We start from the raw sequence: 16,360 nt of genomic DNA on the forward strand, positions 1-16,360 counted from the left end.
GAAAACAAAACAAAACATCCAATGACTTCCATCAGGAAGATCATAGATTCCTCTTTGGGTGTTTTCCTTGCAAATTTTGGATGATCTTGCATTAATGGATAGAGCGCTGGTTTGGGAGTTAGGAAGTGCTGAATTCAATACTTTCTCAGATACTTACTAGCTGTGTGACCTTAGGAAAATCCTTTAAACTCGGTCTTCCTCAATTTCTTCAATGATAAAATGGGAATAACACCACCTATGTCCTAGGGTTGTTGTTGGGATCGAATGAAATATTTATACAGTTCTTAACAAAGAACATAGAAAGCACTTAATAAATTTTTGGTTCCCTGTCTTCCCTCCCTCCCAAATTAGAAAAAGTGATTCAAAACAAAACAAAACAAAAAACCTAAAAACCAGGGGCAGCTAGGTGGCACAGTGGATAAAGCACTGGCTCTGGATTCAGGTGGACCTAAGTTCAAATCCGACCTCAGACACTTAACAGTTACTATCTGTGTGACACTGAGCAAGTCACTTAACTCTCATTGCCCCACCAAAAAATGAAATAAATAATAAAAGAAAATTTAAATTAAAAAAAATGAAAAGATCTAAAAACCAGACTACTTTTTGAAGACCTTTCAAGTGCTGAGATTCTGTGATTCGGTAGATTCTGTGATTCGGAGATTCTGTGATTCGGAGCTTTTTTTCTCCCCTTTCCTTTGTCCATTAGCAAGTCATTTCTGGAGAATATGGAGAGTAGTGCCATATTGTATTACCAGGCATAGTGCACACGTGTGGATCTGCAGTGTTAGAGGAAGTCTCCTCATTGAAGTTACAAAAAACTAAGTAGATCACAGGCCCGGTACAAATAAAGGAATAACTCAATTTTATAAAATGAATTTGAATGACTCATCAGGGCACTCCACGTCTAGGAAGACAAGACCATGCACACAAAGGATCGGTTTTAATGTGAGTGAGTGGAACTTACAACAAAACCCCTCCTTCCTTTGTCAGAAAGATTGCATTTCCAATGAATGTAGTTGGTTCCTCCCAGATCCTCCATTTTAAAGACAACATGGCCCAGGCTGGCCATGTCTTCACTCCTCTCTAGGCTATATTCTTCCCTCACAAAACTTTCTATCCCCTGCTCCAACATGCTGCACTCCTCTCCTTTGGTTTCCTTTCTCGTGTTGTCTTTCTGTATTAGAATGTAAGCCTCTTGCGGGAGGTGACTATCATTATTTCTGCTTCTATTAGCATTCCCAGCACTTAGCACCATGCTTCCCACATGGTAACTTTACAAGATTTTAATTTTTTTTGCATGGAGAATCTTTTCTTATCCAGTGGTTACATTAAACCTTCTCCTACAAGGGACTAACAGACAGGGTTCTAAACTAGAAATTGTGTTTCTGGCAACTGCACTTTCCCTGTTGGGTGTGCAGAGGATTGTCGAGCCTTATGTCCAGTCCTAATGAGACTTGGGTGACCAATTCATCACTGACTCTTGTCCCTTCACAAATCTGCTCAGGGGGCAAGCTGGGTGGAATAGGCCAGGGGAGGACTTTGAGAGTGATCACATATTATTCTGTGAAAAAGTCTTCCTTCCTTTCCTTGTCAGTCTGCTAGGACAAAATACTAGTCACCAGGACTGGTTATGGCTCTACTTACTTAAAAAAACCAGAAGATTCTTAGATGGGGAGGACAGCACAAAATTTGCTGTCCCTTTAGCTTTCTTCAAGGCTCAGTTCAAATCTCCCCTTTGATGAAGACCCTTCCTGCTCCCCACAGACCCTCCTAGGTAACAGTGCGTCACCCTTGGAGTTTATCTTCCAACCACTCTTTATTTTTTTGTATGTATGTGGTTATTTTCATGTTTGTCTTCCCCATAATGTGAGCTCCTTGAGGACTGGTCCTTTTATAGCTTTCTTTGTATTCCCAGTACTTAGCTCAGTTCTTGGAACACAGGATACACGTAATAAATGCTCCTTGACTGACCCCAAATTTTGATGTTTTTTAAGATACCCAATTTAGGAATCCATTCATTTTCCCACCATATTCTTATGCCTTCTGTTTGGATATATATATATATAAATTTTATTTTAAAAAATATTTAATTTTGAAAATTAAAATGTGTGTGTGTGTGTGTGTATGTGTGTTGAACTGGCAGCCTTCAATGATCTTCTCCATCAAGGACCCTCCTATACCCATGGTAAGGTCACACAAGATTTCTTGAGGAACCACAGAAATTAACCTGCTTGGTACTTGAAAATTAACTTATAGAGTGGCATAAAACCAAGAAATGCTCATCAGTACTATTTTCCACAAAAGAATTCCAAGATAGGGGCAGCTGGGTGGCACAGTGGATAAAGCACCAGCCCTGGATTCAGGAGGACCTGAGTTCAAATCCGGCCTTGGAAACTTAATACTTACTAGCTGTGTGACCGTGGGCAAGTCACTTAACCCCAATAGCCCTGCAAAAAAAAAAAAAAGGAAAAAAGAAGGAAAAGAAGAAGTCCAACACATTTAAACAAAATGTCAAACTTAAGTTGGTTTTTAGACATTAGTTGGAATCCTCTCTCTGCTACTTATTAATCACATGATTTTGAATAAATCACTTCCCCTTCCTGGGACTCAGTTTCTTCAACTGTTTTTAATGGGGGACTGGCACTAAATGAAACAGTTGGACATGATCTGAGCCGCTTTCATCTCCAAATCCTCTGATCCTTGATTTCTTTCCAAAACCAAAGACTCACTGAGAAAGAAATGAACAAGGAAACTCTTTAAAATAAGATTTAACTAGAAAAGGCAACATTCCAAATACCCTACAAAACATCGCAAAGATCCCACTGTCACTCCCCACTGTACCCAGTCTTCACTCAATGTAGAAAACCTTTGATTCAAGCTGTGTTCAGGGCTCAAACCCAATCCTGACCTCTTTTTGATGCCTTTGAAATGAAACCATTTGGGAATAAAACATTAGCATGACTCATTACCCCTGGTGCTTTAGGGTGGGGCCTGAAGGAGCTAGGAGGTCAGAAAAGCCCCTCCCTCCAAAAAAACCCAACCAAAATAGACAGCAAGAAAAGGGCTTGGCCCATTTACTGTCTGTGGTCACCAGGATCTTGAAGCCCTCAGACAAGGACTCCAGACCCATTTTAAGATTCTAATGCACGATATGGGAGAAGCCAAAACTTTGGACTTTACTTCATCTCTTCGAAGCCAGAGTTCTTAACTTGGGTTCCATAAGCATGGTTTTGTTTTTAATATTTTCAAAACTTTATTTCAATATAATTGGTTTCCTTTTTGCATTCCAAGTATTTTCTCTAAAGCTTTTAAATTCAGCATTCTGAGAAGTGGCCCCATTGGCTATGCAAGATTGCCAGAGGGAGCCATCCCACAAAATAGTTTAAGAATCTTAGCTTTAAAGGAAAAATCATCCATGCCCTCGATTATCCCCAAATTACTGTTTAGTTTGTCTTTTTTTTTAAGGGGGGGCGAATAGAGGTGGTAGAGGCAGAATGGTATCTGGAAAGCAGATATCTCTGGGGGATGAGTCCAATCTCTATAAGCCCCAGATGTATATTCAGACAGGGAACAGTATCTTGGCTCTGCAAAAAAGTTAAAAAAAAAAAAAAAAAAGAGGAGGGGACTATCTTGAACCTGCTTTGAGGGGGCTTTTTGTTTATTTAGATAAAGTGAGGCTTTATTTTTTTTCTTTTCACTTTTTTATGAGTGTGGAGCTAAGAGGAAATCATTCATAACTGGTTTCTTCCTTAAAAAGCAAAACAAACCAAACCCATGATTTATGCATTTTTTAGGAAAGGTTAATTTTCAAAAGAAATCTGAATTAGGAGACAGTCTGTGGAAAGACATTCCTACAAACTGGTTAGACAAGAAATTGTTTGGAAGACGAGTGCCTGGGGGTACTTGGGGCAGATGTGGGCACAGTCTATTGGAAGTTGGGGGGGGGGAGGAGGACAGGACCAGCGGCCCCTCTCCCCCCTCTCCTTTCACCAACCCAGACAGTATTCACATCAATGATGACTCATCTTTCTTGGTCCCTTTCCCCTTGGAAAGCCCTGATTATGAAGGATTCATCTCCTTCATTTAAAAATCCACTGCCTTTGTGCTGGGCTTGGATATGTGTCTTTTCCCTCCAAAAGGGAGTGGAGAAAACAATCCTATAACAGAAGGTTAAAATGTACCTTTTGGATAATTAGGGAGACAGTCTTTGGTCTCCACAGAATAAGCCAACTCCCCAACAAAGTCTAGGAGTTATTTTGTGTTCCTTAAAATGTGTGTGCATGTGATAGTACAGAGTATTGGGAACACAAGATATCCTAGACCACGGAGACCCCCAAAATTGTATTTCAAGAAGCAAAGGATAACTTGTCTGAGAAGTAGCCTGAGCCCAGGATTTAAGGGTATTTGCCTTCCTCTGGTATCCCCAGATCACTGTCTTGAACACAGTAGTTCCTTCCTTAATAAATGTTTGTTGAATTGAATGAAAGATTTTTTAAAGGCAGGAAGGCAGGAAGGCAGGAAGGCAGGAAGGCAAGAAGGAAAAAGAGGGGGAAGAGGGAAAGAAGGAAAGGGAAAGAAAAAATTGGGGCAAATGTTTGGGGATGATTGGAATTAAAGAAGTGTGTCTGTCTGTCTGTATCTGTCTGTCTGTCTGTCTGTCTCTCTTCCCTCTTTCAAGCCAGAAATACAGAAAGTAGGAAAGGAGAGTCTTCAATTCCCATCATCAGGAAGTAGAATTCATGATATGCCAATAAAGCTAGAGTGGTGGAAAATCCCATGACACCCCACCCATCCACCTACAAAAGAGGTATTTTTTTTTGAAAGCCAATTTTATAAGGAGGTTATATAGTACTAATTAAATTAAAAAAAAAAACAAGCTGTCAGTTCTAATAGGAATCCACAGCATGCAACTGGGAATTAAAATGGAGGGGTTTCCTATGAGTTTTGTTTCGTTGGGTTAAGCCTCAGTTTCCACATTTGTGACAGGAAGATAGTAAAAATGATAATATATATCCAAACACTCTCTCCTTTACCAGGGTGTGGTGGACAATAATGAATGCTAGCTACCATGAGCTTTCACCTTTGTAGAATGTTTATTTACAAAGAGAAAGCATCAGAAGCCATTGTAGGCTGTTAAGGAATTCTTTTTGGATTGAACATCTAGGAGGCCATTATTAGACAATGGAGACCAAGGGTGCTCTGGCTTAGTCATCATAACCCAGGGCCAGGGTCCAAGTAGCAGGAAGCATAGACACACTCTGCTCAGAAGGCAGTGGGCCACAATTGTACTGTCAGAACAAGCAAAAGCTCATGAAAAGAATTGACTGAAGGTCAAGAACAATAAATGTATGGACAGTGAGTGGGCAATGGAACTAGAGGAAAAAATACCATCCTCAAGACTTACTCACAAAGCCGACACACCCGTGTGATTAGTAAGAACCCAGTTCCTCCAGGTGCACAGAGCCAGCGCTCTCCAAACTCTCCCCACCCATGCCTGTACCATGCTACCTCTAGCTGCAGGGGTGGGTAGGAGAGGCGGGCGAGCACCAGGTGCCCCAAATCAACCTGCCAGCCTCACTGAGTGCAGAGGCCAAGCCAAGCTGGAGCCAGGGGATGTTTTCTCCAAGCTGGGAGTGTTTAGCCATGGGCAAGCAGAAGGAGCCTGCAAAGGTGGCCCCTTTTCTTGCACTGCCAACTCAAGTCAACAAGCATTTATAGAGCACCTACTATGTGTTAGCACTGCCAACAGCCAAGATACAAAGAAAGGTGAAAGTACAGTGAGGCCCTAAAAAGGCTCCCATTTTAATGGGGAAGACAGCATGCAACCCCCCAGGCAGGTACAAAATACACACAGGCTCATTGAGAGACAGCTTCCAAAAGAAAGGCACCAGCACTGAGGGACAGAGGGGAAGGCCTCCTATGGCCTGAGCCTTAGCCACAGAAGCCAGAAGGGGGAAGTGTCTTCATAGGAAATGTTCATTGCCAGAGGAAGAGACTGAAATTTCCCCGATTGCCAGGCGAGCACTTTTTACTGTTTGCTTGATACTCGACCTTTGACTTCCAGTCTCATCACAGACACTGGCTCCCATCTCCTTCCTTGGGCCATTTCTCTGCTTCTCTCCAATGCCTGGAATGCTCTGTCCACTTCTCCACCTCTTGGCTTTCTTCAAGTCTTAACTAAAACCCCACTTTCTGCAGGTAGCCTTTCCCAACCTCCTGAAGCTGAACATCTCCTCTGTTGGTTCTTTCCAATTTATCTTATACATCAGCTTTTTTGTAAAACACATAGTCTGTACATCACCTCCCCCATTAGATTTTGTGAGCTTCTTCAGCTCAGGGACTGTCTTTTGTCTTTCCTTGTACGCTGGCACTTAGTTCTGTGCCTCTACACAAGTGCTTAATAAGTGCTTACTGACGGACTAGCTGTATGACCTGGACCCTTCACCACCCCATGACTTCTGGGACTTAGTTACCTTATATGTCAAATGAGGATAACAGTAGCCCAGGTCACTGCTTGTTGATGTAAGGATCAAATGAGATTCTCACGCCTGGCCAACATTTTATAAACTTTAAGGAACTATGCAGATATAAATATATTACTATCGTTTTCTCATAGTAATTATTTTAAAAAAAATTTTTGGATAGAATTTTGGGTCAGAACTCAATAAATCCAGGCACATGATTTTGATTTTTTTGTGTTTTTTTTTTTTTGGTCTAGAGTAGAGAAGCCAATATTTATTTTTTCTTTTCTTTTTTCTTTCTTTATTTCTTCCTTTTTTTTTTTTGCAGGGCAATAAGGGTTAAGTGACTTGCCCAGGGTCACACAGCAGGTAAGTGTCAAGTGTCTGAGGCTGGAGTGCTGGATTTGAACTCAGGTCCTCCTGAATCCAGGGCCAGTGTTATATCCACTGTGTCACCTAGCTGCCCCCAATCCAATATTTCTAAGCTTATGCTATAGCTTTTGGCATTCTTCAAAGAGGATTAATTGTCATATATATATATATTAAATATATCTGATTAATGTGGCATTTATTCCTCACAGAAAGGGGATCTCTGTGTGTGGGCATGCAAAATTATTCTGCAGATGGGGAAACTGAGCCTGTAATGCCTGAGGGCCACTCGCCTGCTCAGGTGTTGGGGATGAGGACAGTGATAGTGGATGAGAAGGGCCTGAGAAGCAGTGTTTTCTGAGCCTTAGCAGTGAGCCCTAATGGTAGCCGCTGGATTTTTGAGGAACGTCTTGAGATGGGAGGCAGGGGCAGCATCCCTGGGGCTTCCCTGTCGCATTCCAAGATTCTGCTTGTCTCTTTTTCCTGCTTCTCTGCTCTCTTTCCCCCAGTACAGACCTGCAGAACCCACAGAGGGTCTTGGGTAGCTCTGCAGAGGTTAGACTAAAGACAGGTGTGAGGTACAATCGCCACAGGGCTCTTATTTCCAAGACCCCTCCCCCTGCCCTCCAAGGAGGGGAAGGAGGAGAAGGGCTTCTTTTCAAAGGAGACCCAGCACTGCAGACACCTGCCCCCAGGCAGCACATTCCCCGCTAGCCCAAGCGGCAGGTTACCCAAACTCCAAAGCAAAAGGCAAACATCCCCTCAGTGGGGAGGGGCTGCCACCTGTCAAGTGATGTTTGTGAATTTCCAGAAAGGAAAAAAAAAAAATGGAAGGGGTTGGGGGGGGGGGGAGTCTTTTGTCCCTTTCTATGAAACGACCTGTTTGTTCAAGGTCTGAAATGCACACTTGGGCTTCAGGTGAGGTCCCTCGTTGGAAACAAAACCTGGCAGCAGGTTCCCATCTTGTTGGCTCCATTATGGGGATGCAGGGGAGGGGATGGCTAGAGAGGTGGCCAGCCAGGGAGGGAGCGATACCTGAGGGACTCTCAGGTAGAGCTGCCACCTAGTGTGCCTTCCTCGGTCAGCAAAACAACACTTCAATCAGTCGAGGTCAACCCCAAACCTACTTCCAGTCACCTGGAGTGCCAGAGGCATCCTCTGAAATATTCTAGGGCTGTAAGGTATAGCAGACAGAACACTGAACTTAGAGTCAGGAAGATGTGGGTGTGAGCCCTGGCTCAAATCTTCCCTAGCCGGAGACTCTGGAAAGTCCCTTAACATCCTGAACTTTAGTGTCCCTGTAAAATGTCCCTAGTATCTTGTAAAAGGGGGACTTAACTGTACTTTATGACCACTGAGGTCTATGCCATCTCTCAATCTCTGGTCCTACCAGGGCTTCAAGGCTCATCTCCAAGACAGTCTACTCCATGGTGCCTTCTCTGTTCATTGCCCACCCCTATTCCCAAGCCAGGACTTAGCCCTTTTCCCTTTCACCCTCCCAATACAACTTATGGTCTATAGCACTCTGGGGATAATTATCACAAGCTCTCCCAGCCCAATTCATGGATAGTTCCTCTTCCCTGCTATAAGGTAAGACATTTGAAGGCATCCTCCATATCAGAGAGGTGTCAAAGTATAGTGTGGGGAGGAATAACAGCCTGGCATTCCAAAATACCTTACACATGGTAGGGATTTAAACCATGCTTTTGAAAAGGATTAAGTGACCACCTCTGACACTGTTGTGTTTCCTTGGGAAAGTGATCTATCCATGTAGCAATCAACCCTTGAACAGTGCAAGTTAAAGAAGAGTTGCTAATTGAGATTGATGGAAGGAGTCCCCCACACTGGGAGTGTGTGGACTTGTGCCCCATCTCTCCTTAAAAAAAAAAAAGAAAAGAAAAGAAAGTCCTTCTTATTCCTCAGACTAGGGCTTTGTGAATAAAGGCTCCTCGATAGGTCTTTATTGAATCCATGAAGGGCAGAGCATGGCACAAAAAGAGACCCATGGTCATTGGCATCTCTGGCAGACATCTCTGATATTTGTTCTGGTTCTGTTGCATGATTAAATTAAACAGCAGATTGAGCTCACACCCATGTCTTTTTGAGAAAAGCCCATCCTTTGGTTGAGTACCGGGGAATTGTTTGTGTTTGGCAAAGGGGCATGGTTCACGTTGGTTGTGTTCAGGAAATGTCGGGCAAGTACCAACCCGATAGTCGACAAAATCAAGGCAAAGGGGAGAGGTCAAAAGGAGGTAAAATTGGGGAAGAGCTCACTGCATTCTCAGTGGTTTCCAAAGCCAGAGTTCAGAACCAGGGGAGGGCCTGAGCTTCCTGTGGCTAAAAGGGAAACCTCTTTTTGTTTTATGCTTTTTTTTTTTTTTTTTAAGGAGCACACACACACACACACACACACACACACACACACACACACACACACACACAAACGTTTTCATCCCAAGCAGCTCCAAAGTGACACCTTCACCCAGATTACCTTCCCTCTATTTCCATGGACATCAGAGTCTGGGCAGGGCAGATTCGAGCTTAGAAAGAACCAAAAAGCTATGTCTGGGGGCCGATGCAATTACACTGCTCCTTGCCATTATGTTCAGAAGTGCATCTCACTTCTTAGAAACGAGCAGCCGCCATCAGCTACCTCAGTGTTATTATCTGTGTTATCTTCAAAGGTCAGCTTGTGCTCATCACACAAACACAGAGGCCTAAGGCAGAGAAATAAATCATACTCGTAGGGCATTAAAACAAAATCCCATTCTAGATCATGACCCACAGCCCCAGTTCAGGATTGCTTTTATCTTGTGTAAGTAAAATTCATCTTCTTGTTGTTCAGTCATGTCAGACTTTTCATGACCCAATTTTGGGGGTTTCTGGGCAAAGATACTGGAGTGATTCACCATTTCCTTCTCCAGCTCATTTTTCAGCTACGTAAACTGAGGCAAACTGGGTGAGGAGAGGAAAGTGTCAGAGGCTGGATTTGAACTCATGAAGATGAGTCTTCCTGACTCTAGTCCCAGCACTGTATCCGCTGGGTCTCCTACCTACCTAAATTCATCTTAAAGTCTGGGGAAGGAAGCCTGGAGCTGGAATCTGGGTTCAAATCTCATTTTCCTTTTTCTAGATGAATGTCCTGGAGCCAATCATTTCTCATCCCTGGAACTCAGCTCTCTCTTCTGAGAGGAAAAGGAAGTTGGACTTCATAGCCGGAGGATATACCTCCTAGGTCTTTAGGTCTGATCCCATAACCTTCTCATAGAAAGTCATATAAAGGGCCAGTAACCACTTTGTGGATCAATAAATATGTTTAACTGAAAGGCTTCAGGGGACAGGGGAAGGAGGGTTGTTGTTAGAGCCAGAGGGTTTACATTCCAGTCCTGTGTGACCTTGGACAAGTCACTCGCCCCCCCTTCTTTTGTAAAAAGAGGGAATTAGACTAGAAGATCTCTAAGTTCTCCTTCATTCTGTGCTCTGGGTCTGGAGTCAAGAAGACCCCTATTAGCTGTGTGACCTGGAGTGAGTCACTTAACTTCTGCTTGCCTTAGTTTCTTCAACTGCAAAATAGGAATATTAGAATATCTGCCTCCCAGTGTTGTGAGAATGAGATAAAATTTGTAAAGTGCTTAGCATGGCACAGAGAAGGTATGAAAAATACCTCCCTACCTCCCCTCTTCCTGCCACTAGTGATGCTTTAGCTATTACAGAGTAATAGCTGGGCAGAGGGAGACCACTGATGACTCAGCGAGTCTAGCTTGTGAGTCTAGTTAACTGGAACAATATCAGCATCCATGAAAACAACAGGGAAGTTGGGAAAAGGAAAGTGTTTTGGAGGCAGGGAGAGGGATGGAAGATAATGAGTTATCTTAGGTCATGCTGAGTTTGAGGTGGCCACAGGAAATCCACTTTGAGACGAGACAGCTAAGTGATACAACGGACAGAGTGCTAGCTATGCAGTCAGGAAGGTCTGGGTTCAAATCCTACCTTCACCACCTTGACACTTACTATCTGTGTGACCCTAGGCAAGTCACTTAACCCTGACTGAATGACTGAATAGCAACATCATATCTCCCCAAGGCATTGATCTTCTCTTCCCATTTGGGCATGAGTTTTGCAACGCAGCTTTATATCAGTCCCAGGACCAGCCGGTCACCTTGGACGTAGTAGGATCCTATGTTGTTGTTGTTGTTGTTCAGTTGTTTTTCAGTCCTGCCTCTTTGTGAGCCCATCTGGGGTTTTCTTGGCAGAAGTGCTGTCTCTTCCCGGAGACAGATTTTGCCCTGCACTGAGGCTCCAAAATCATCCAAGTGGGGAAAGACCAGGCCAATAATACCAAGGGGCTTTAGCAGAACCCCTCCTCCAACAGGGTGCCCAGTGCGACACGATGCTGGTAAAGCTGGGCACATCACATACCGTGTTAGTAGAGTCCTGGGTCCTGATCAAGGGACAGACTCGGTGCACTATACTGGCTATACCAGCCATGTCGGGCTGGGAGACCAGCATTCCCTTGAGTTGTTATTATTGAGTTCTTGTCTAATTCAAGTGCATCCATCTGAGGGAGGGGGCAGAGGATGCTAAGCACTCTTGAGGTTGTGCTTAAGCCTCAGGTCAAGGAACCAGAGATGCTCCCCCAAGGGGAGGGACTTAGAGCTCCGTCCTAACCCTGAAAGAGTCTAGGCTGAGGCCAAGTAGAAGAAGGATTCTGAGCATGCTCTGCTCCCTGCTCCCTGCATAACCCCCATGGCATTAATACCAATGCACAGGACAGAGACACAGGAGAGGAAGTTCGCTTTGTCATTTGTGTTGTCTTCAATGGCAGCAAAACATAGACAAGGCATCAATTTTGTGCATAGTTTATGGAGGGCAAATCTATGCCCAAAATTAGTCAAGTTGAGGTATGGATTTCTTGGCTTCACAACTTTCTTTCCCCTCTTTTAAAATTTCTGACATGCCTTGCGGTGTCTGTAGAATCATATTTCTTGAAAATTGGGCCAAAGCTTGTCCAAGTTCCCAATTTTGGCACATTATACAGAAGCCAGACAGAATTGAGGGACAGGAGTTGAGGCTCTACACAGTTGTGGCCCTAAATTATCTACTTGGGGAATTCTGTATGGGTGCTGAAGGAAGAAAGCACCTTCCTTGTCCTATAGTAGCCATGAGCTTCCAGTGACCCGAGAGGGCAGGATGCTCCCAGAGGACTCCAGCCCTGCCTGGAGGGGATGTGGTGCATCATGTAGTGGATCATAGATCACTCCTCCATCAGTTATTGAGGTCTTGTTATCATGGAACTTTTCTGTGGAGAAAGAAATTATCCCCATCCCCATAACTGGCAGAGTTGTTACCGTGGGCATGTAAGCTGTGGTTTTCATTTGCTTACCTCCAGCCTGGTCTATAGGGTCAGCCCGCGTTCAGACATAGTCACCATATTTCATTCTAGCAGGAAGGGGAGACTGAGCACATGAATTCACCTAGAGTTTTTTGGCCATGGCTAAATTGTTTTATCCCTAATCCCAATGAAGGCACTTCATGGGGCTGCAGCAGAAACAGACAGATGCAGCTGGGCAGCTCTAGGCAAAACTGTGAAGCAGGCCAAGTTGTCTTGAGTATGACTTTCATCTACCCCTTTTCTCTCCCTGCCCCAAGGCCTCAGGCTCAGCACTGCTACCCTTTACTAGCATTCCTCCCACCCCCAAAGAAAAAGCATTAACCTTGCATCTTATTCCCTTAGGGCTGGTACTGGTGCCTAGCTAATTAATTTGATAAATTAATTTTTCAATTCTGTGTAAGGTCTTATGGCTGAAATTGCATGTCAGTCCCCCCCCCCACAAATGACATTTGCATTGTAATTTCCAATGCCTCATCCAAAGGACCTAGATTTAGAGTGGGAAGATGTCTTAAGAGGTCCCCTTATGTTGTAGATGAGGACAACGAAGCAGAGTTTAAGGGACTTGCCCAAGGACACGCAGCACATGACACACTGAGATTTGAACTCAGGACATTTGACTCCAAATCTTATGCTTTCTTTGCTCCACCACTTGGCAGAACTTTTAGCATTGAATCAGGAATCTAGGGGGTAGAAATTTGAGGGTTGATGATATTCCATTCCTCTTACAAATAATAAAGACCATACCATATCAGACAGTTACCTAGCTTCTCTATATATGAAATCAACTATAATGGACATAGAAAACAAAATATAAAAACAGAATCATGGACCTTGAAAGATTCATTTACGCAGAAAGGCAGAAGAGGTTAAACTATTACAACTATTAACAACTCACCATTATTGTTTATTCAGAGATTAACCCACTAGCCACTTAGCAGACCAATTAGACAAATTTAACATCGTCATCCCCACCCCAAACCAAATTAATTCTTTAGTAAGCCTTTTATGAAATATGGAGGAAATAGCATAGGGGAGTATCAGATGGGGTGTGTGTGTGAGTGTGCGTGCGTGTGAGTGTGCGTGCGTGTGTCTGTGTGTGTGCGTGTGTGCGTGCGTGTGCGTGCGTGTGCTTGTGTGTGCATGTCTTTCTGTCTGTGTGTAGTAGCTTGACATATATGGAGCTAGATCGCTAGAGGATAAAAACATCGATAGGAAGTCAAGGGGACAGACCTGTTTTGCTGGCTAAGAAGTTCACATGAAACACAGCCAGGGCCAAGAATTGTATTATAAGGCTTCTGAAGTTGCTTCTCAATCAGTGATTCTCCTTTGAAAAGGATGAGGGTAGGGAACCAGAGGAGTTTGTCCTGGCAGAGGTGATACCTGAACTAGGTCTTGAAGTCAGAGATAATTCACCACACCCAGAGCACATTGGAGGCTTCGGGAACAATGACCTGCAGGAATACTGACAATACGACAGAATAGCAGCATTCCCGATGATCGTGGTTATTAAATACAACCACTTCACTTTTCTGAAAGTCAAGAGTTCTTTGCAAAATCAAATGCCCATTCACAACCCTGATCCTTCCAACATCCGATAAAGAAAAACAAAAAACGGGAATACACAGGGGCTGGGGGAAGTGACTAAACCTTGAATCACTCTGGCCAAAGCAAAGCAACTGGACGGAGGAACTCCAAACATGTAGCAACCACTGAGGTCACCACCAACATCCTTTGTTATTCACAGTAATGTCAACAATGGAAATCCACATGACATAAAAGCCTCAACCAGTACATTGGTTATCATTTACTAGATGCCAGCCTGATAGTCTTCTGGCCATAGGGCTTGCTGTGGACAGAAAAGTACAAAGATGTAGTGCCCGTCTGGGAAGGACTGACCGACATATCCCTTCCTGAAAAGCCATTCCTATTTTTGTTAATAATCAACTAGTAAAAGTGATTAGAAATTACAAATTAGACCGGCCAATATCTAACCCTTGATGGGGGTGAGGACTGAACAGCAGAAATTCAGAAGGATTGTTGAATTAAAAGAGAAGGGATACAGTAGAGGAGAAACACTGGGCCAGGAAAAATCTTCACGATGGAGAGTCATTTCCTGCCCTTGACTGTAGAGAGGCCGCTGTAGGGAGTCTGCTCTCACTGTGAGAAACTCTCAGTGCAGATCTGTGTCATTGCTTAAGTACACGGCCAGCCATAAATTGCTCTTAAATGGCTTATCTGTATTGTACTTTATCCTTCATTAGGTATCCGAAACAATTATGATTATAACAGCTCCTATTTATGTGGCAATTTAAGGTTTGCAAAACACTTTGAACATATGATCTCCTTTGAGCCTCACACAATTTCTGGGTCTGAATTGAGATTTGAGCTGAGGGCACAGAGGTGGAGTCAGAGACCGCAGGTCCCATCTCGGCTTTGCTCTTTATTAAGTGCCTGTCTAGCACTGAGATTCCCTACCTGTAAAATGAGGGCTTTGGAGGAGCTAATCAACACAACCTTTTTTAACCCTAAATCTCAGCTTGACACTCCTCCTCTCCACCTAGAATGGACACTTACAAATAGTGGGAGGTGCCGGATTCAAATTCTGGAAGACCTGGGCTCAAATCCCTCTTCCGACACTTACTAGCTGGGGACCATCAACAAATGCCTCCATCTTTGGTCATCCCAGCATCCTCCCGTGTAAGATGGGGGTTGTGAAGCCTGGTGTGTCTGCTCACAGGGCTCTCAGGTGACTCAAGTGAGATAAGGTTGGTTACACGCTCTGCCAACATTAAATGACCCCATGAATACAGTTATTAGTAAGAGTCCTCCCCTTTGTGAGTCACCTGTCCTTCTGACATGGTTCTTGGTGGATCCCAGTTGGATGAGTAGACCCAAATAACAGACAAAAGGCTCGCCCCTCTCTGCTACTCACCCACATTGGGTCACTCAAGTCGGTGTCCTGCATGCGGATGCAATTCATGCTGATTTCAATCTTGTTCGTGGTGCCATTAGCTGTAGGCTCATCCATGAAGTTCAAATCAATCGGCTGTACAGAGCATATGGGCCTAGAGAGGCATCAAAAGAAAGTGAAAATGAGAATCCACATGTCCAGCCAGAAGAGCAAGAAATCATCATGATCTCTCGAGAGTTCAAGCAGAAAAGGAACAGTATTTCCATACAGCCTGACTCCTGTGAGAACCCAGAAAAGTTAAGTAATGTAGGACTTGGAATTGGAAGGGAGGTCAAGTCAATCAACAAACCTTTAATCACATCTACTATGTGTAAGGAATGAGCAACAATGAAATGTCCTTGCCCTCAGAGAACTTGCATTCTATGAGATGCATAATAGCATGTTAAAAACGGATCAATGATGGCTTCAGTGGAAACATGCCCTCCAATAACGGTGGGTGCACATCTGCCCACCCTGGCATGACCACTCAGGCTTCCCATGATGATCACCGTCAGAACAGAAGAGAGCGGCAGGGGACCGATGCTTGCTCACATTTTATTTTTTTCTGATTCATTGATCTTTCAGTGGCTAAAGATTTCACAAACAGACTGGTACACTGGCCACAAGCCTTGTTGCAATTAGAGAGAAGAATCATCAGAAAATATGTTGCTAGCATCCTACTCACAACGATAAAATGTTCCGTCTCTCTGTCCATTTATCTCTGTGCATATAGCCAACAGAGGGCCCAAGTTCAGGACCCTTAGTAGCCGATGTTCCTGTGCTTCAAAGCCTAATTCAGAGATCAGAGTTTTTAATGAGTAAATGTACACAGCCTTGGAGTAGACCCTGAACACCTTAAAAGACTTAATTTTCTTTTTTCTTTTTCGATTCTTTAGAAAGCTGGTAACAAAGCAGTAAAGGAAAAATGGGAGGTTAGGCCAAATTAAGCGAAAGTGAAAATGGTGTCACCACTGACCCCTTCAGAGAGTTTACCATGGTGGGTGCTTAACATTTTCGTATCCTGCTTCCTAGCATAATGCCTGGACCAAGATAGTTGCCTGAGAATTATGTGGTGATGAATAAATGATCCTCCATTCTGTGGGAAGAAATGCAGTGTGTGGCAAGTGTCATTGAGTGGGATGCCAAGCTGTGAGTCTGGGCATGACTAGCCATGGCTTCTCACCCCCT

The 16,360-nt window shown here is 43.8% G+C and overlaps 1 protein-coding gene across 2 annotated transcripts in view; it reads right to left on the minus strand.

Annotated features, from left to right (window-relative positions):
- The window catches only part of TP63 (tumor protein p63), a 217,083-nt gene that overhangs the window by 136,734 nt on the left and 63,989 nt on the right, over positions 1-16,360 (minus strand). For both annotated transcript variants that reach the window (XM_043994855.1, XM_043994857.1), the window contains exon 4: positions 15,155-15,287. In XM_043994855.1, the coding sequence (XP_043850790.1) occupies positions 15,155-15,287 (133 nt within the window). The remainder of the gene's footprint in view (positions 1-15,154; positions 15,288-16,360) is intronic.

The sequence above is a fragment of the Dromiciops gliroides genome, chromosome 3 (assembly GCF_019393635.1).
Source record: "Dromiciops gliroides isolate mDroGli1 chromosome 3, mDroGli1.pri, whole genome shotgun sequence".
Classification (NCBI taxonomy): Eukaryota; Metazoa; Chordata; class Mammalia; order Microbiotheria; family Microbiotheriidae; genus Dromiciops; species Dromiciops gliroides.